At 40.6% G+C, this 21,928-nt stretch overlaps 1 protein-coding gene across 1 annotated transcript in view; it reads right to left on the reverse strand.

Moving 5' to 3' along the window:
* Positions 1 to 16,564: 16,564 nt before the first annotated feature.
* Positions 16,565 to 21,928, reverse strand: part of CAPZA2 (capping actin protein of muscle Z-line subunit alpha 2) — a 48,120-nt gene continuing 42,756 nt past the window's right edge. The window contains exons 9-10 of the mRNA XM_033099042.1: positions 18,669 to 18,731; positions 16,565 to 17,972 (exon numbers count right to left, since the gene is read on the reverse strand). Coding sequence (XP_032954933.1) covers positions 17,832 to 17,972; positions 18,669 to 18,731 — 204 coding nt within the window. The 3' untranslated portion in view covers positions 16,565 to 17,831. The remainder of the gene's footprint in view (positions 17,973 to 18,668; positions 18,732 to 21,928) is intronic.

The following is a 21,928-nucleotide window of genomic DNA, read 5'->3' on the forward strand; positions in this document are numbered from 1 at the left end:
GGAGTTCATTAAAATTCTTTGAACTGTGGCTTTACAATTTTCATCAAATTTTGAAAATATTTGCTCTTTATTTCCTCAAACATTATTTCAGTTTCCTTCTCTCTTCTTTCCTTTGGCCATTTGAAATTATCCCATAGCTCATCACTGAGGCTCTGTTAAATTTTTTTCACTTGTGTCCCATTTTGAATATTTTGTACTGCTAAATCTCCAAGTCTACTGGTCTTATCCACTTTATTTTTCATTTTAAAGATCACAGTTTTTATCTTTAGGGATTTGGTCTGTCTATCAAATATGCCATCTTTGATGAACCTTTTCAGCACATGGAGTATAGTTATAACAATTGTTTTAAAGTCCTTATCTGCTCTTCTGACACATGGGTCAGTTTCAAGTCTGTTTTATTGACTGATTTTAATCCTTATTATGGGTCACATTTTCCTGTGTCTTTGCATGCCTAATAAGTTTTTTATTGGATGCCAGATATTGTAAATTTTACTTTGTTGGATGCTGGATATTTTTGTACTCTTGAGCCTTATTCTGGGATATATTTAATCTACTTGGAAAGAGTTTAATCCTTTCAGGTCTCGCTTTCAAGATTTGTTAAATGGGACCAGAGCTGTGCTTAGTTGAGGGCTAATTATGCCCCACTACAGAGGAAAATTCTTCTGAGTAATCTACCCAATGCTCTGTGAATTACGAGGTCTTCCAGTTTGGCTGAGAGGAACAGGCAGTGATGTAGCCCTGTGTCAGCACTGGGTAATATTGACCCCAATCCTTACTTAGGGTGGTCCTCTCTGCATAGTTTCCTCACACATGCACTGATCAGTACTCTGCCGAATATATGAGGAGGCCTCTCTGTAGACCTCCAGAGTTTTCTCCATGTGTAGCTCTCTCCTCTCCAGCATTTGTTACCATAGACTCAAAGGGTCCACTTTCCTGCATGCATCCAAGCCAAAAAACACTGGAGTTTGCAGCAAAGAAAGTAAAGATTTATTTAAGGAGCTGGTGCGACGCCCAGAGACACAGGTAAGGTAGTGCTCTCAGAAACCTGGTTCCCCATGGCCTCTAGCAGCTCGGTTATACAAGGGGAAATCATTAATCATGGTTGCTATGAGAATTGGTGCTGGGGGCTCTGCTGATTGGTCGGGACTAAGGCAGGGAGTCACTGATCATGGCTTCAGGTCCTGGTGTCAGTCGTGGTCTTGTTTGGTCCAGTTTCCAGGGGATGAGGTCTGTGGGGCTGTTCTGCTCTCATGACTCCAGAGCTGGAACGTAACTGAGGCCAAGGTGTTAGCTTTGATTGAAACCTTATTCTAGCTTGAGGTTCAGTTATTATATCCTCATTATGGTTGATAGACCTGAAGCTTTATTCTGAAGTGAGTTTGACACTGAGCAGAACACAGTGTCCTACAGGCTTAATGATTAGAAGGAGCGGACCTGCAGTATAAGCACAGATAGGAGAGTCTGGGGAAAGAATGCAGGTGTCATAGTTCTATCAGGCTAAACAGAGGGAGCTTGGATTAAAGCAGAATGCATGCTAGAGACGTGAAGTTTACAAGTGGTTACAGTCATTCCTGTGAATTCTAGCTGCCTTAGTTTCCCCAGACTTTCAGCACTGTCTCCTCAACTCAGGGCGTCTGTCAGTCTCTACCTCAGTCTCCCTTCCATGCCCTGTGGCCGGAAACTCTCTCAGGACAGCAGGCTGGGCCACTGGTGGGACTCATTTCGTTTGTTCCTCAGCCATCATGGATCACTGTCCTTTATTGCCTTATGTCATGAAAACTGTTGTTTCATATGTTCTGTTCATTTTGTTGTTGTCAGGTGTCAGGGTAAACGGACTCACATTAAGATATCCCCCAAATAACTAACAAAATTTATAATATGGTGGGTCTTTTCAGAGAAGTACAAATCAGGTTATTATAGGATTCAAAAGAAGAGAGAAATCAGTCTGCAAAAAGCTTTCTTAAGGGAGCAGGCCTTAAGGCTTGGGGGAATTCAGACCTGCACAAAGCACACACAGGTAGAAATGTTAGGTAGAAGTTAGAAAATGGAGAAGGAGGAGGTGGAGGGGTAGGCGGGGGTCCATAGTGCTACAGAAAAAAGGTCATAACTAGCTTTGATTAACTGCCTCCAGCCACATATCTGGTTTTACAACAGCAGATAAGAGGTGGTCTGGAGCAAGATAAGGATCTGAGTCAACGGACCTCCATCCATCTTAGGAGGTCACGCTCCACCCCTACCTGTGGAAAAGCATGCACTTTTCCCGCGTTCTCCCTTTTTCTTTTTTCTTTTCTTTTCTTTTCTTTTCTTTTCTTTTCTTTTTTCTCTTTTCTTCTCTCTCTCTCTCTCTCTCTCTCTCTCTCTCTCTCTCTCTCTCTCTCTTTCTTTCTTTCTTTTTTTCTCTCTATTTTACTCTCTCTTTCTTCCTTCCTCTCTCTCTCTCTCTCTCTCCCCCCAGCCCCTCCACCTCAGTTAGGCCTGGTCTCTTCCCTGAGAACGTTATCACTAATAAACCCTGCTTGCATATTAATCAGCGTGCTGACCTTTGATTCTTCACTGCATTGGCAAGAAGAATAGAGCTTCCCATAACAGAAGGAAGAGAAACAAAAGGACGCGATTCAGCAAAGGGAGAAGTATGGGTGAAAGTGAGCCTTACAGTAGGATAGTCTAGTGAAAATAGTTCCAGAAATAATTGTATACATTTTGTCCATGTAAGAAAAGTCCAGGAGGCAGCCAGATGGCTCAGTTGGTTAGAGCGTGAGCTTTCAACAGGGTTGCCGGTTCAATTCCTGCATGGGATGGTGGGCTGCGCCCCCTGCAACTAAGATTGAAAACGGTGACTGGACTTGGAGCTGAACTGCGCCGTCTACAACTAGATTGAAGGACGATGACTTGGAGCTGGTGGGCCCTGGAGAAACACACTGTTCCCCAATATTCCCCAATAAAAAAATTACAAAAATTAAAAAGATTAGCATAACATTTCTCCAAAGATATATAAATGACCCAATAATCATATGAAAAGATGCTCACTATTGGTAATCATTAGGGAAAAGCAAATCAAAGCCCCAGTGAGATACTGCACACCCACTAGGATGGCTACACTCTATTGACAAGTATTGGTGAGGGTGTGGAGAAACTATAAACCTCAAACATTGTTAATGGAAATGTAAAAATCATGGAAATGTAAAAATCATGTAGCCTCTTTGGAAAACAATCTGGCAGTACTCAATACTCAAAGAGAGACATAGCACATGACCTAAAAAAAAGAAAAAAAAAGAAAAGTCCAAACCTGTAGAAAATTTTTATAAGAGTTTATTTTTGCCAAACTGATGACATAAGCTGGAGAACAAGATCTCAAATGCTCAGGAGAACAACAGTTTTGCAGCTTCTTTTATATATGAGGGTGAGAAAAAGCAAGGCGGGTCTGGATTACAGGATCGTTAACAAGCTTATGTGCTCGCTTGAGGGTGGTTGTTTCAAAGGTGTGTTAACCTAGATGCACTGAAGCAAGCGACAGGACAGGGCTTGCTTAAGGCAAAGATTAAACCTTTTACTAAAGTTATATGCCTGAGGTGTGACTATCCATTATCACCTGCCCAGTTAGGAATTTATGATCAGCTCACCCTGTGAGGTTATTTTCCATAGAGCACTTTTTTCATCCACAATTTCATAACTTACAACAGGAAGTATTCTTGTTCTATGGCTCTATTCTTATACTTTAAACACCAGTCCTTTAGAGACTGCTGGCTCTACACTGCAATTAACCACCTTCTGTTCCTGGTTGTTCCATCCTTCATCACCAAGTATTCACTGAGTGCTGGTCACTGTTCTTGGTGCGTGGGCTACACTGGTGAACACAGACCCCTGCCCTGTGGAGCTCACACTCTAGGATGGGGTGCGGCAGGGGGGCAGGAGGGGGAGACAATAAGCAATAACACGATATGCTCGGACTCTTTGCATATACCTTCATCATTTTTAAAGGAAATCCCCATATTTCTTTCACTAAATTCCATAAGGTAAGTGGTTTAACTTGCCGAGTGGCTTGTATTCCAGACTGTTTCTTATATTCACAGATGCCCTGACGGGGGTCGAGAGTTGTGTGTAAAGGGTACCTAATAAAAGCAGGCTGTACGCTCTCCGCCTCTGATTATAATTCAGAAACAGTTTTGCATTGCACCGCTGATGAATAGGGCTTCAGGAGTCAGGAAACAGTGTGCTAATTGGCTGTGGCTGCACGGAGACCGCATGCAGTCCCATCCTGTGCACTGAACTGCGCTGGCTTGTCACCTGGAAGTGCTGGACATTTAGGAAGAGGAGGGCACATGTAGGCATGGTTTTTTTCTATCTCTAGAAGTTCTACAGCTAAATGTCAGAGGCCTCCACCTTTCGCAGATTATGTGGCTGCCCCTTTGTGACTGGAAATCTCAGGGCCACACTGCTCTTCTGGGGAGCATATCTCAGTGGGATACTCTTGGAGATCTGTGAGCTTTTAAAAGACTTTTACGAGGACTTTTGAATTCATTTTTGTCATTTACATGATAATGATGAAAAACCGATGTGGGTGCATTTGGGGTGATCTGGACAGCTCCCCGTCTTACCTGGTTTCCAGGTGGAGCCCGCACGGTGCTGGCTCTAGGAGAGCAGTTCACAAAGGCTGCCAGGCACTTTGTGGCTCTCGTTAGCATCTTACAGCCACAAGGCCTTAGTGCTGCATTTGCATTTGATTCATGCATTCTACCTGAGAATGTGGATGAAAAAAGAGTTCTATGGGAATTAACCTCATGGGGTGACCGGTCATGGAGGGGAGTCACGCCCCCGGCATATAACTTTTTAGTAAAAGGTTTACCTTTGCCTTAAGGAAGCCCGAGTCCTCTCACCGCACTTTTGGAATAAGCCGTAACCAGTCTCACCAGAGCACATAACCACGTTGACCATCCTGTAATCCAATCCAGCCTTGCCTTCCAATCCACCTCCATGTCCATGTGGAGGTGTAATCCAATCCACCTCCATGTCGCCTTCCTTATGGAACACCTCAATTTCAAGTGCATGAAAAAAGCTACAAAACTGTTATTCTCTGGAGCATCTGAGATCTTGCTCCCCAGCCTGTCGTTAGTTTGGCTCACACAAACTCATAAAAATTCTCCACAGGTTTGACGTTTCTTATGTTGACATGGCTATTGAGAATCTCTATGGTATCCCCATTTTAGGAGCTGGGGATTCAGGTTTAAGACTGTGTTCAGCTGATATAACAGAAAATGTAAATGAAGTAGTTTAACCAAATGGGGCGGCGGAGGAGGGTCTCCTTTTCTCACGATACAGGAAGCGCAGAGTCCAGGGCTCCTGCAGCTGCTCAGGCCCCTTCTGAGGTCTGTTCTGCATCCTGTACCTTCTGTGGCTTTATGCCCATGGCTGCAAGATGGAGGCAGCACCTCCCGGAAGTAGGTCCACATTCCCGGGAGTAAGAAGAGCAGAGGGCAAAAGGCCAAAGAGAGCAAATGAGAAGAGTTTGTTTCCTGTAAGGAGCGTTTCCCAAAGCCCCGCGCAGCCACTTCTGCTTACACTGCATCACCTGGCCACCTCCACCTGCAAAGGACACTGGGCATACTGCCATTGCCAACATACTTTGGGGACTGTTAGGGGAAAATGGGTGGGGAGAGAGGAAGGAGGGAAGGAAAAGAGAAAAAGTGATAAAGAGAGAGAGAAGAAGCAAGGAGGGGGAAAGAAGGAAGAAAGCATGCTGAGTAGGCAACCAGAGTTTCCTCCACAGTGGTGAGTAAGACAGACAACATGAGATATCTGCCCTCATGCAGTTGACGCTCTACTGGGGGCAGATAACAAACAACTTTATTGTTTTAACAACTTAATTTCTATCACATCTAGATTAGTTTCTAGTCACATCCAGATTAATTTAGACACATTCAGAATATTTCCTCTTGTTTCTCACTGATATTAGTTCTAAGCCCTGAGATTATGCTTCACCGTTAAATGGGGAGGGCTTATCTACAGTACCTCTTGGGTTCTATCTGGCCCATCCTGGTTGGCAGAGCTGTGCAATTGTCTCATCCTGGTCTTGTGCTGTCAGCATCCACTCCACACTGGCTGAGATGTCTCATCTCTAAATGCACAATCTAAACTTCATTCTCCTTACAGCTGCGAAGCTGGGAGCTGCAGCAGCCATTTTGGGGCCATGAGAAGAGACCCCCGCCCCCCCAAAAAAAACCCAACAACAACAAATGCTACATGTTACAAATGTTGGAGCAAAAAAATAGAAAAAGACTGAGTCCTGATGCCATCACTGAGTTGCTGAACTAACCGTGGAATCACCTACATCTGGAACTCTTAAATAAACGATAAGTGTCTTTATGGTGTGAACCAGGGTTTTGCAAACTTTTTCTGTAAAGGACCAGATAGTAAATATTTTAGGCTTTGCAGGCTGAGAGGCAAAATAAAAGGTATTTTGTAGGTTCTTATGTATGAAGAAAGAAAACAACTTTTCACAATTTTTTTTACTGGTAAAATTCAAAATATAAAATCTAAGTACAATACAGGCCAACTAATGAATGATATGAATAGAATTCTTTTTGGGGGAGGTAGATAACACTCACTTAACTGGGGTTCAAGTTAGTCTTCCCTAGCATCCTGATAGAAAGTACCCTTGGCCTACGAAGGCTTTCTTTGCTCTTCTGAAACGCAGTGACTCTGCCTCCCTGGAACTCACCAGGACATGTTGAATACATCTCTCTTTTGCCACCTGTACACCATCTTCATTGTGCTGATACCTTTTCATATGGGAAGCAGCTGAAGAATACAAGCTCTGGATTTGAGCATAGACTGGGTTTGAATCCCAACTGAACTACCATTCACTGTATGATCTCTGACTACGCATAGAACTCAGCCAGAAGCTTCGGTTTCTTCATCTATAAAATGAGGACTAATACCTACTTCATAGATTGTTGTAACAATTAAATGAGCTAACAAGTGCAAAGATCAGTGTAGTGTACGGCATACTGTAAAGCATCTGTTATGTGGCTTATCTTTTGATTTTTTCCAACCATTTATAATGTAGAAACTGTCCTTAGCTTTCCAGTTGTACAAGGACGGCTGGATTTGGGCCATCGGCATAGTGTGTGGACCCCTGGTTTGTGCTCCTGTTAGGTGACTTGCTGGTGAAAGCATGACTGACTGTATAAGAGTAAGGAATAGGGTGCAGGACCCCCACATAGCAGTTAACTCCCTTGTTTTACTTACAGTTCTAACGCTACTGTGTGCCCTCACCAATATGCCTCTTCACACACACACACACACACACACACACACACACAGAGTTTACAGGTTTTACTGGTCTTATTTGGCTTCGAGGGCTGGGAAAAAACTTGGCTCAGCCAATATTCTTTCAATACATCTGTTATTATCTTACAACTCCTAGATCCAGGCTTTGAATGCAAAAATTCAAGACCTTATCTGTCCCTGTTCCTAGCTCCCTCTTTCCCCTTACGTAGTAGTAAAATAGCTTCTTATCTTCTTGTCTGAATATGACACGTAAAGGAAGAGTGAAGAAACATGAAGAAACAAAGTAATCAACACTTCAAATATCATCCCACCACACAAATACACAAGATAATGAGAAATCGCTGTCAGTCATGTGAACGGAATAACTGCTTGACAGGCTAGGAAAGAACGTGAGTGCGGGGAGCAGGGAAGAGAAGACTGCTTGAGGGAGGTCATTTGGGAAAGACCTGAGGAGGTGATATTTGATCTGAGACCTGAAGAACAGAAAACGCAAGTCAGGTGAAGAGTGAAGTCAGGGAAGGGGGAGTGAGGGGAGAAGGGCAGAGGGAACGGCCCGTACAAAGCCCCCGGGGAGAGAGCACTTAACATCCAGGAACAGAAAGGCCAGAGCTGAGAGGCCAGGGAGGGAGGCGAGGGCAGGATGGGGTGAGAGTGACACAGGCAGAGGCCTTGTGGACAAGGCTGTTGTGCAGGGAAGGGAAACGACAAGACATGCATTATGAAACCATCCCTGTGCTTGTCACATAGGACACGGGTTGGAGAGAAAACCAGTTAGATTGTTTCCACAGTCTAGGTGCTTTGTATTCGGGCAATGACATTGGGATAGAGAGAAGTGGACTTAAGATATATTTTGGAAGTAAAACTGACAGGACTTGCTCCCGGCTGGAAGGGGATGAGGGAAAGGGAGGACCTGAGGGACATGCCCGTGGCTCCTGCAATCCAGCCCGCTCATTCCCTTGCTAGGAATTCTTACCAGTGTGCGGCGACTCCTTCCGTCTCAGCTTCCGTGCTGTCTCTTCAGTGAGGCCCTTCCCCAGTTTTGTTTCCCCCACACTCACCACCACCTGGCACTTTCTTGTTGACTTGCATGGTGCCTGTTCCCCCACCCAGTGAGTACAAACTCCCATTGTCTGATTCACAGCCGCGTCTGGCACTGGAAGGAGCTGGAGAAGACTGTGCTAAATGAATAAATTATGATTTAGAAAAATAATTTAACCCCAACAGTGGGTTCTGCAAAATTGTTTTCCCATAACGTATGTCTGTCTGATCGCCACTCAGCTCAGGAGACACGAAGTTGCAGGGGAAGAGCGGCCTGTGTTCCTGAAGTACGTGTGTGTGGAGACTGGTAGGTAGGAACGTGCACACACACATTTTTCTGAGAAGAGGGGTCATAGCTTGCTTCAGATTTTCAAATGAGTCCTTGACTTCAAAAACAGTTAAGAAATACTGTACTCTTGGCTTTAATAGATTCAAATTTTCTATAAGTGTTAGTGGGCATTGCCCTTATTGCTAAGTATTTCCACCTCATAAGGGCCTTTCCTAGGATGCTAACTCTGAGAAGTTTCTTTCCCAGAACGAGTCGTGTCCTGCTGAGTAACAGCCGAGTCGTGACAAGCCCAGGTGCCCCACGTGTCAGACGGGGGTAGGGGTGGGGCACAGGGTCGCTTCAGGCCAGCCAGCCCTTTAACATCACTGGAATTGCCCTTAGCCTGAAACGAGAACAGTGACACCTGCTGGCTTCTCTCGGGAACTGCCACCTGAATCATACTTCTGACGAGATCGGGAAGTATGATCTCATCGCACTCCAACACATGCTCAAAAACACAAACTGCTTTCCTCTTTAAGCAGAATTTTGAAATGCTCGGTGATACACACAGTGATAACATTTCTGACCACAAAGGATGCCAAACAAGTAATTAGAAAGATAAAATGCAGACGGAGACAAAAAGGTTTGTGACCACTATTAATGGTTTCTTCTGTGGTCAGAAATGTTAAGCGGTTTGGGAGGAGAAATCTGTCAATCTTTTCCTTTATGACTTCTGAGTGTTGTCTGTTTTTCAGGAGGGTTTTCTCTAACTCAAGATTATTAGTTCCAAAAACATTCGTTGTTTGGTTTGGCTAGATATTTAGCCCATCGTTTTTGTTTTTTATCAGATGGGATGGGTAAGGTGTGGCGCTCTATCTTCTAGGATTAGGTTAAGTTGCAGGTGACAAGAAACAAAATACCAGTGGCTTAAATAAGATAGAGGCTTATTTCTGTCTCTGTAAAAGACCAGGCAGATGGTTCAAGCTGGTGTGGATGGTGCTCTTAAGTGGAAAGGCCCAGGTCACACACCACGTGTACCCGGAGCTGACGGCCCAAGACAGTGGAGCCAAGGTTCAGGCAGCAGGAAAGGAAGGGAAACAAGAAGGGAGCACACAGGTCGGACCTGTGGGGAAGTTTCAGAAGTTACCTGACAACACTTTTGCTTATCTAATTAGCAGAATGCAGCCACACAGCCACTCCTCGCTCTAAGGCAGGGGTGTCCAAACTGCGGCCCGCGGGCCAACTGCGGCCCACCATCCATTGTTAATTGGCCCGCAGCAAATTCCAAAAACATATTTAGTTTACTTAAATAAACCAGGTGAGGCAGTACGTACTTCACCTCGAGTGAGTGGCCCGGCTGTTTGTGTATTTTACCGCATATGGCCCTTGGTGAAAACCGTTGAAAAAAGTTTGGACACCCCTGCTCTAAGGGAAACTGGGAAATATGGTCTTGATTCTTCAAGAGCCGATGAGCAGCAAAAAATGGGTGCTGGGGAGCAGCTAGCCATTTTCTGCCACAGATTACCCCCTTTGACATTTGCAAAGGCACCTTTCTTACCACACAGGATGGTCCACTCATGCCAAAGACCTCTGCCTTTACTGCAGTCGGCTCAAATCCAGGACGCCTGGATGAGACTTCTCATCAGGAACAAATATATCTCCTCATTGTCCAGCACACTATAAATTAAAAGATGTTATCAGCCCCCAAACACTCACCATAAATTGAAGGTGTAAGAACAATCATCACAACCCAGCAATGGAACCCGATGGAAATGACCAAATGCTGCTCCCCAGGAACCTCTGGGAACCCCGCTGGCAGCAGAGCACTTGCCTTGGAAGTAGAGCCCGCTGGGAGACCCGACCCTGCTCTTTGGGAAGAGCTTATTGTCTATTTCCCCAGGAAGGTTTTTCATTTTCCCTTATGCTTCCTGGCTACAACTGGGGCTGACAGCTTCCGAAACTCACTGTAGTTGATTAGGGTGATCACAAATAGTGGTTTGCCCAGAATGGTACCTGTTTACACCTGTTACCAACGTAATAATTAAAAGCTCCCCTTTCTGTCTCAAAAGTACTCTGGGTAATAAATTATATCATCACTGCATTCCCAAACTCAATTCACAAGGAAAAGAATTCTGCCAAGCACAAGCCACACGAGCCTGGAGAGGACCCCAAGTCTCAGACGAGATTGCAGCCCGACATCACCTTGATTTCAGCTTGGTGAGCCCCTGAACAGAGGACCCGACTAACCTGTGCCTGGACTCCTGACCCATGGAAACTGTGAGATAATGCACTTGCTCTCTTTTTAGATGCTAACTTTGTGATAACTTGATACACAGCGATAGACAACTAATACACCCTCTGAAAGAATGAGCTTGGGTGGGAAGGCAGAAGTACCCTTATTCTCATCTCCGCTTTCAACCTTACATCGGGGTGTTACCACTTTGCACCTGAAGTCCATACAAGTGAGAATGAATGATCCTGACGTTCAGGTTCAGTGAACTTGAGAACATGTTTGGTTCAGTAAATTAGTACACAGGAGTCCTTGGCAAGGAATTTGATGTTGCAAGTTCAACTGGGTTCAAATCTCAAGCACCCCAGATACGGGAGGAGGGATTAAGTACAGCTACTGCTTCCTTTCCTTTTCCACATCATTTTGTAGATTAACTATCTCAGCCTGAGGGCCCATTGTCATTCTCAATCTTCATTGTCATCTTTCCTATTGTTAAAGCCACGTTCTTCTACTCTCCCAGGTATGGGAGGAAAGAATGTCAATGTCACGGCCTAACACCAGCTTTCCAGCCTGCGATACCTAAGATATCTGCGCCCTACTGAATCGCCCCAGCCAGTGGAGCCATGCTCACCTTCCTTTAGGGGTTCTTTTTGTCACAAGGATTAGGAGGTGTCATTGGCAGATGGTGCTAGGGGGCAGAAGTGATAAATGCACTGGAGTGGTTCACACACTCCACTGTATTAAATAAAATGTCAAATGGAATTCCTGTTGATGTATATTGCCGTTAGCCAATGTAGGACTCCATCTCTGGTACCAAATTCTGTGGAGCATGAGGCAAAAATGAGTGATTGAAAGAAAAAACAAACAGCAGTGGCTTAAACAAGATTCAAGTTTACTTCTCAGTCCGATCAGACAGACCAAGGCTCCACCAGGTCAGGGACTCAGCTCCCCAGGGTCTGATTTTCAATTTTCTCCTGGACTGTCACTGTGTTGTGGTTGCTCATTAGACAGTAGGAAAACTCACTATTTGTCAAGTAAGTGGCATTTTTCTCCTGTGGCCCATTTGTCTTTTGACTTTGCTTAGAGCATTTTAAGCCATATAGAAAAATCTTGACTTTTATGAGGTCAAATACATTTTTATTGTATGGATTCTGAGGATTTTGTTTTAGCAAGCTCTTCTAACACTCTGCAACTATTTAAAAATTGTTACCATGATTTCTTCAAGAACTTTTGGATCATTAAATCTTTGATCCAATTTTAACCTGATCTAACGTGTGAGGTATGGATCCAATGTACTTTTTCTTTTTTTAAAATTCAGCTGGCTACAGTTGTCCCAACACCATTTATAGAGTAATTTATCTTTACCCCACTGATGTGAGATGCTGTGTTTAAAATCAGAACTGAATACTACATTTTTGAAATGTTTTAGTGGTATTTACTGAGAGGATTACATATTTCTCTCTTAATATGCTAATATAGTGAGCTACATTAGATTTGCTAACCAGGAACAAATACTGTACTGCAGTGATAAATCCTTGGTCATAATGTAGTATATTTTCATGATTACTGTATTAAGAATTTTTGCTTTTAACTTTACAGGGAGGTTTTATCAATGTTTTCTTCTTTTAGTGCTATTAAGGTGATGCTAATCTCATGTAATAGATTTCTATCTTTTTCTACCATCCAGGATAATTTCTGTAATAGAAATGATCTGTAATATGGAAAGTTTAACAAAGTTCACTGTTAAATATGGGTCTAATGACTTTTTTGTATTTATTTTCTTCTCATATAGAGTTCCAAATGTGTCTCTATAAGTTGTGTATTTTAATTGACAAAATATATCAGGCACCAAAAATTGAGAATGTTGTAATGAGTACCTGTAGACCCTCACCCAGTTTAAGAAATACATTCTTACACATAGAACTGAATTCCTCTGTTCTGCCCTCAACCCCATTTGTAACCCTCCCCACACATGACCTATCCAGATTGGGTTTTTCACTCCACTGCATGTCTTAGGCACTTGCTATTACTAAAACAGTAAGATGCACATTCGAATTATACTGTACTTACCTTCCTGCAACTTGCTTTTTTCTCTCAACATTTATAATGTTACACGAAGCTCCGGCTCATGTTTTGAAAAGCTACATGCTACCAGTGTTAACAAACCATGGCATCTGTACTCAACTCTGCTGCTGGGTACTTAGATTGGTTTAGGTTTTGACACGACAAGTCTGGCATGGAATTGATTTTCGCTTTGTCTTTTTCCTCCAAAAAGCTCCAAACTTACTTTTTCCTCTTACGGAAAAGTGAGTGCACATGAGCAGGGTTTTCTGTCCTTTTTAAATTTACTTTTGCTTTTTTTCCCTTCATTTGAGAAACGTCCAGTGTCCTGAAACCCTGATCGCCTATATTTTCTGTGCATTCCAAAAAAACTCGTCTTCCCTGTGTGTCTAATTTCTACCTAAGAAAGCTCCAGATCCTGGGCATTTCTCCTTCGTACTCTTGTAGGAAACAAGAGGCAAACATACATTTTCAGGTAGAAGACTGGAAGGGGTCTGCATCAGTGTTCAGGTTGTGCTACGTCAGCAGCGCAAGACTTGAAATCAAAGAGGAAGGCAGTGATTTTTACTGTTTAGTCAACAAGACTTTTGGGGGTTGGGCTGGTATCCTTTCAGGAAGGGCACTCCTTGGGTATTTAGTTTAAGGGCTGGGCATTTCACAAATTTCCCCAAGAAGTCATCTCTTTCAGACATGTCAACTTTGTTTCCTTGTCTTCTACTGATCAGAGAGCTTTAACTTCACGTAGCCTACAAGCTAATGAGTAAAGATTTCTGTTACTAGAATGAGTGGCTGATTTGACATCTGTGATGTGTGCGTTCTAGTCAGTTTGTGTGAAAAATGTATGTGATACATTTACACTGCAGAAGAATGAAACTGGTAAGTTTTACACTGTATGTTTAAAACAAGCACACTTTTCTTAGATTATACCAAAACTAGGCATAAAAATGTTTCAGTATTATATTAGCTATATTCTACTTTTATAAGAACACTTAACTTTATCTTTTGTGTTGATTTCCTTTTATACTGTGATATGTGTCTAAAATAACAAGTCAGATTTAGTTTCAGCTGAATGTCATTTGACCATGGTGTATCTATCAGAGGGCGCTATACTTGAAAACTTTTGATGCTTTATTGATATGAGTTTCCTGTCTACCCACTACACACATGTAAGCTTAGAAAAATATTAGTGCCCTTGCCTTGACATCTCTTTAACAGCTTAGATAAGTTATTCTTTATCTTGTAAACAATATTAAAGTACTTTATATGTATTACTCATGACACGTCTTCCTAACTCGTAGGCTAAAGGTTTACCAAGACCCATTCGGCGGCTGGCAAACAGCTTCAGCCATTCTTCCCAGAGTGCCTCACAAATATTATCTTCTGTAAGTGCTGTGATGTGAAAACGCTTGGGAAACACTGCTATGTAGTCCCATGACTCCTTGCAGACACCCTTTAAGAAACAGTTTTGTATCTTCCTGACTCCGTAACGTCTAGAATACTCCTCTGAACACAGTACAATTAATCTCGAATGACCTGACATTAATTTCTAATCCCAATTAGACCTTAAAAGTGTAACTGGTTATTTTACTTTTAATTGGTGAATATTTCGCACATTCCCCAACAGCTAGCACTACCGCCCAATTCTATAATAAAGCTTTTGCGTAATAGTAAGAATGTTGAATTTGAAAATACCTACAGAAACTTGCCTTGAAAAGGTTTTCAGTTTCAAGGCCAAAAATACTATAATTTAGAAATAACAAGTACACTGTGATTCCGCTTTTAAAGAATCTACAGTAGTGAACAGAAACACACACTCTTCTTGGGACCTTTCCTAACATGCACGCAGTTATGAAACACCTGAGTTGGCTGCTGGCAGTGGCACAAACTGGTCATCCACACGAAGCGCTTCTCAAAGGCTCTTGCATTCTTCCAAAGCTTTGGATGCGCTCATATTAAATCAAAAATGATTTTAACCACACAAAGTGTCACCCAAATACTACAGAATTATTTACAGAGGGTGCCACAAAAATTGTAGACATTTTAAGAACGGAAAAATTCTATTAAAATAGTAATACTCATTAAAATATATACCGATAACAAAAGATGAATACAAGGCACGTGTATGCATTTTTTTTGGCAACCCCCAGTATAGCTGTGCTTAATTACTGTCCTAAGAATTTCACGTTTCAAGAATGCCTGTCATGAGCCGGAATTTGTAGGGCACCTTTCTTTGCGCCAGGTCTCACTTGTTTCCAAAATCCTGCATGAGGACACGCCTCATGAGTGTCTGTGCCACACATCTGTGAACCCACCCAAATTTACTACGGACGTGTGCCCAGGTATAGTCTGCACAACACGCACGTCACGACACTTCCCTCTGCTGTAAGTCCTGATTCCGGCCCTCAGCCACTTCAGGTCTCAGTTGCGTGAAGTCCTCTCCTCTCTTCACAGCTAGTCACTCCCTTGGTAACACCTGTCATTACTAATAACTTGAAGTCCTCAAAATCTCATTTTGAAGCACAGACATTGGCCACCACTTCCTACATTTCTAGGTCATTCCTTTTTAGGATCCCAACTCTAAGCATTCCTATAATCCTGTGGATGAAAAAGGGATTCTGTAATAAACTATAAACTCCTACCTGAGCAGGTCGTGGTGGGCAGCCACATCCGAGGCCTACAACAACTTCTGCAAAATGTCTATAAGCCAGCCCTGTCCATTGTGCCTCTAGGTTAACACACCTTTGAAATGCCAGCAGTCATGCCCGCCCTCAAGACAGCATGTAATCTTAACCATCCTGCAATCCAATCCCGCTTTTTTTCTTACCTCTATATAATCTTCCTTCATTCCATACGCATTAAAGAAACTGCAAAACTGTCCTTCTCTGGAGCATTTGAGATCTTGCCTCCTGGCAAATGTTGTCAGTCTGGCTCAAATAAAATCGTGTAAAAAGCTTTGCTTACTGATCTCACTTTAAACTCTCCACCAGCAGCCTTGAGGATCCTTTGCCTTACCTGGCTTTCAGGCTGTGTTTCCCAGATCCATTCACTCTGCCTTCTGCTAGCCCAGAGCACCACTCTACCCAAAGTCTGCAGTATCTAGTGCTACATGACATTTCCCCTTGAAATCGAAAATCTAGCTTCTGGTCTATTAAAGCTACATATACCCTTGAGCTTTAGGATATGCTGGGTTTCCATTCTTCCACTTTAATAAAATGCTACCTTTATACCATAAAGGACTACCCCATGTACAACCATTATTTCAAATTGTGTTCTGAATTATCTTGATAAATATTACTTTTCACATGCACACCACCTTATAAACAATTGAATGTATTTTCAAGAAAGCATTCTAGGCCATAAAACAGCCAAAGCAATGACCTTCAGGGGCTACAAACCCATGGTAGCCCAACTGATACAACTGAGCTAATAATTAAAGATTCACCTAGCATTTAGTTCAAAATTTATCATCCGACTTCTGAAAACATCTTAAATTTGCCAATTCATTTTCTGTAGGAATCCCAAATATGGCAAAACTTACATTTTAAAAGTTGAGAAAATGATTTAAGCAAAAATGTCATAATTTCATATTATATTCTCAATGCTTTCAAAGCCCAACAGTGATTTTTAGAAAGAAATTAAACAACATGCTTACATTGAGAGAATTTAAAAAATCTATACAATTCAAGCTAATGAAATATTTTATTGTACATAATAAAAGTGGTGTTTTTTAAAAAAAACATTTCCAGGCCCAGACATGTGCAGGAGGACGTGAGGAAAGGATTCCACTGGAGTATAAGAAGCGATACTCGAATGAACAAAACCATAATCCACCCCACCCCTATCGTAAATACTAACATTCACTACAGGCTTCAAATTCCTGTAGCATCAATAAATGTATTTTTTAAAATATTACAAACATGCATATGATGCATAGGGACATGGAAACATTTAGACCGTAACTACACACCATATGTACTCCCCGCTTTTCTAATTTCCAACCAGTAAAGAATCACAATATCCAAAGAAAGTATTTTAAAATAGTCTATGACTCACTGGTAAGTGATTTTCTACTCAAATAAATAGGAAAATTTTCATTTTAATGTCACATTGAATTTCAGTACTTTTCAATCCAAGAAAAAAGAAATAAACTGAGACATGGTCATGAGTTCAGGATTATATATATTACAATTTGCCTTGTTATAATACATTTGTGGCTTTATGATAAAAATAACTCAGGAACATATGGAATTCAAGCTAATTTGCGTAACTGTCACAAGAAAAAAGCATTAAATGCATTTCTGAAATAAGTATTCGCATTTAATTCCAGAATTTCAAAACAGCATTAGATCTTGGCCTTGTTTAAAAAAAGTTTAGTTAAACACTAAGCTAGCTAAATAACCTTCTTGAAAGGTTTCAACACAATTGATATAGAAAATGCTTCCCCTCTAATCTTGGTCTTACATGAATGGGAGAGATGAGGGGAAAGGCAGGCAATTTCTTTAGCAGCGTATCTGGCTAAATCCATCGACCACCTTGACCTAGAATGTCAACTGTTGACCCCATTAAAAAGCCTGGGAAGATATCAAAAGTTACCCACGTCATAAACCAAAAGACAGTAACTTTAGGATTACGGTAAGTAAAATATTTTTGAAATACTTCAAAAACTTTGAACATTAAACTAGAGGAATCATCTCTTCATTGTAAGAAAGAAAGACGTAACTGAAAGTGAAAGACATTTAAACTAAACTGATTTTCAATCTTCTTTGAACAAAAGAAATGAAAAATAATGGTCGATTAGCTAAGCTTTGTGCTCTAACCAAACTAATTAATTACAGTGATTTTAAATGGCAACAGCCCATCTGGGTAGCTTGACAGTTCAAAATACGTTTGCAATGATTTTTTTAAAACGCAAAGACACTAACATGACCCGGTCATGCAATGTTCCCCTTATGCATTCTGCATCTCTTTGCCAATCTTGTAGCTGAGGATCTTGTTCCAATCAATCTTAGTGCGTGTAACTGGCAACTGCCGACGTAAGGCTTTGAACGTAGTGTCGGACATTGTCTGGTAATTCTCACTGATGGCGGTCTATGAAAACAGCAGTGAAAAGTTTAAAGAAATAAAAGGAACAAAACAATATATAAAACACATAGAAGTTTTAGGAAAACCCCGTATTTCAGCACCCTGTTTCAGTCAAATAAAAACCCCAATATAGTTTCAAAAGCTGTTTAAAAGTAGTTAAAAGAGAAAGCTTATCATTTTGAATAATTAAATTTGAGGAAATGAAATTGTAAATGAGAATTAGTATTTGTGAATCCTCATTTTGGAGCTGTTTTACTATCTCACTCAGAATTTAATAAATTACTGTTTGCAAGGAGTGGAAACTTATCTAATCCATACATTAAATGTTTAAGTTCAAGAGTGGAGTTTAGAAGCTGATAAATAATGTAAAAAGCAGAGTACAAAATTAAGTATGATCTAAGCAGATCACACATGATCCGAATGCTTTGGGAAACACCTCTTAAATGAACATTTCCAACCAGAAACAAAATAAGCATGTAAAATTTTGGCGTATTTCGATAAATACTCTGAAATTACAGTTGGCTGAAAGTGCATTCTGGCTACACTTTCACAAGTTTGCCCTTTAAAAACAAACAAGCAAAGAAAAAACACAAAAAAGACTATTGTAGTGAAACACCGAAAAAATTCAGGCTATTACTGAAATTCTAATTTCAGTGCCATTACTTATAAGTAAATATTATACAATATTTTTGAAAATCATACCTGATATTCATTTTCGGCAGCTTCTACAATCTTTATAAATTCTTTTGCTGTTTGCACCTCATTCTGAATGAAAAACAAAACCAAAAGTAAATAAAAGTCATTTAAAACTACCACTGCTATTTTTAAATAGGCATGTCAATATATGTATGGGTAATAATTTCTAATTTAATAAGGAACAAATGGAAATTATAATTAGGTGAAGGGAAAATACTGTAAGATCAATGTTCTACGTCAAAGGGGGAACTAGGCAAAAAAATATATATATATTTTATTTTTTTAAAGGCGGGCACAGCTCAGCGGCCCAGGTGGGGATCAAACCAGCAACCTTGGTGTTATTAGCACCACACTCTAACCAACTGAGCTAACTGGCCACCCAGGCAAAAATATTTTAAAAGTCTACAGAATGAGGCTGGCCTCAGTGTTACACTGGTTAAGGAGAGTGAAATTCTAATAATACACATTGCTGAAAAATTTGATTGTAATACTTAACATGCATTCCAATTAACATGCATTACAGGTAAGAAAGTCATAGACTCCTAATTAATGACTGTATCTAAATATTGTTAAATTTACTGAACAATATTCACCACCATAACACATTAAAAAAAATTACCAATTAGGAAGAGCATATTTTAAAGTTTAAGGTAAATTTACTGTAGTGTTTAAATATTTTATAGAAAAATTTTTTTAACTTTCTAATATAGGGGTTTCTTTGCTTTTTCCTAACAGTGAAGTTAATGGAAATCTAGACTCTTTCATAGAACAGTGTGAATGTAAAATTCTCAAATACCTTACTTTACATATTATTTACAGTTGACCCTTGAACAACACGGGTTTGAATTGTGCAAGTCAAATCCATGGATTTAAATGTATTTTCGGATTTAAATATATTTTTTCTCCCTTATGATTTTAAATAACGTTTTCGTTTCTCTAGCTTACTTTGCTATAAGAATACAGTATAAAATATATACAACACACAAAACGTGTTAATCAAGCTTCCGGTCAACAGTAAGCTATTAGTAGCTACATTTCTCAGGAGTCAAAAGGTATATGCAGATATTTGTGAGGGGGGTCAGCCCCCTTCACCCTTGCATTGTTTAAGGGCCAACTATATATATATACATTTATACATATGTATTTATATTTTTATAATGGGTGTATTTTTCTCCATCCAAAAACAAGAATGAAAACCCTATAAAATAAAGTGAAAAATACATTCCTAAAAATCTCAGCAAAAACTGACATATTAGTTAAATTTAATTATTATGACCATCTCTTACAACTCCAGTCTATAATTTTGTAGACAAATCTCTCTTAAGAATAATCTTTGCTCAATGTCTAACTCTCCAAAGAAGGTAATACCTAATACCAAATATCTTGTGTTATGCAAATAAAATTACATGTATGCTCTTGATATAGAACTACACCGAATACAATGTCTCATGGAAAACCAGACATTTGGATGTTTCTTTTACTGGCAAATTTTGTAAGAAGAGTACCACTTAGCAAAAAAGCAGAAATCACCTAAGTGCTACAGAAAACTTCTTAAAAATACAGCTTTCTTCTCTTCTCAAGTAGCATCTGGCTTACCACATTCATAAATGTTTCTTTTTTCTTTTTAAAGATTTTATTGGGGAAGGGAAACAGGACTTTATTGGGGGGAACAGTGTGCACTTCCAGGCCTTTTTTTTTTTTTCCAAGTCAAGTTGTCCTTTCAATCTTAGTTGTGGAGGGTGCCGTTCAGCTTCAAGTTGTTGTCCTTTCAGTCTTAGCTGTGGAGGGTGCAGCTCAGCTCCAGGTCCAGTTGCCGTTGCTAGTTGCAGGGGGCACAGCCCACCATCCCTTGTGGGAGTCGAGGAATCGAACTGGCAACCTTGTGGTTGAGAGTCCGCGCTCCAACCAACTGAGCCATCCGGGAGCTCAGCTCAAGGTGCCGTGTTCAATGTTAGTTGCAGGGAGCGGAGCCCACCATCCCTTGCGGGACTGGAGGAGTTGAACCGGCAACCTGTGGTTGAAAGTCCACTGGCCCATGTGGGAATCGAACTGGCAGCCTTCGGAGTTAGGAGCACGGAGCTCTAACCGCGTGAGCCACCGGGCCCGGCCCCCATAAATGCTTCTTAATGTTAAATCAAACCTTTCTTAAATTAAAAATGAACTTTTCCTTAGTATTTGTAGGAATGTTAGTTGATGTTTAAAATATATTGGTACCTTTAGGTATACAATACAAATGTTTATGGGAAAATGTCACTGTTGGTGTTTTATTATTAATATCCTTAGGGCAAAAAAGATTCCACAAAGAAATAGCTGCATGTGCAATGGAAAGAATGTGTGAGAGAACTCTGTGGGGAAATAACACCAAGTTCAAAGTTTCTTGAATTTGAAAGCTGAACTTCAGAAAAAGTTCACTAAATCATATTCCAAATAGATAAACGGGGAATAAAGCAAACAATACAAACATAAAAGTTGTGTTCAGGATCATAGATGTAAACTTAAGAGCTAAAACTATAATATTCTTAGAAGAAAACAATGAAGATAAATCTTCACGACCATGGGTTATGCAATGGTTTCTATTAAAATACCAAAAGCACATGTAGTAAAAGAAAAAAATAAACTGGACTCCATCAAAACTAAACTCTTTTGTTCTACACATGCTACTATAAAGAAAGTGAAAAGATATACAGAATGGGAGAAAATATTTGCAAATCATGTATCTGATGTAGGACTTTTATCCAGAATAACTAAGCAACAACTACAACTCAACAATAAAAACACAAATAACCAATTAAGAAACAGGCAAAAGATCTGAATAGACATTTTCAATACACAAATGAGCGCCAAATACATGAAAAGGTGCTCATTATCATGACCCATCCGGAATCCGCAGACAAAACACACGACGAGATACCACGTCATACTGACTGGAATGGCTGTAACCACAAAGACAGACACTAAGGTTGGTGATGACGTGGAGAAACTGATGGGAGTTTTTCAAAACTGGCAGTTCTTCAAATGGTTAACAGAGAACTACCATGTGACCCAGCAACTCCACTGCCACATATATCCCAAAGAGAAACTGTAACAAACGTCTATACAAAAAATAGCACATGAAGTTCACGGAAGCAAAAAAGTAGAAAACAACACAAATGTTTGTCAACTGATAAAACGGATAAATAAAATGTGGTATGTAGGATATCATTCATCAATTAAAAGGAATGAAATACTGATATACGAGTATACTCCAATATGGATAAACCCTGAAA

This window comes from Rhinolophus ferrumequinum, chromosome 26 (genome assembly GCF_004115265.2).
Source record: "Rhinolophus ferrumequinum isolate MPI-CBG mRhiFer1 chromosome 26, mRhiFer1_v1.p, whole genome shotgun sequence".
NCBI lineage: Eukaryota > Metazoa > Chordata > Mammalia > Chiroptera > Rhinolophidae > Rhinolophus > Rhinolophus ferrumequinum.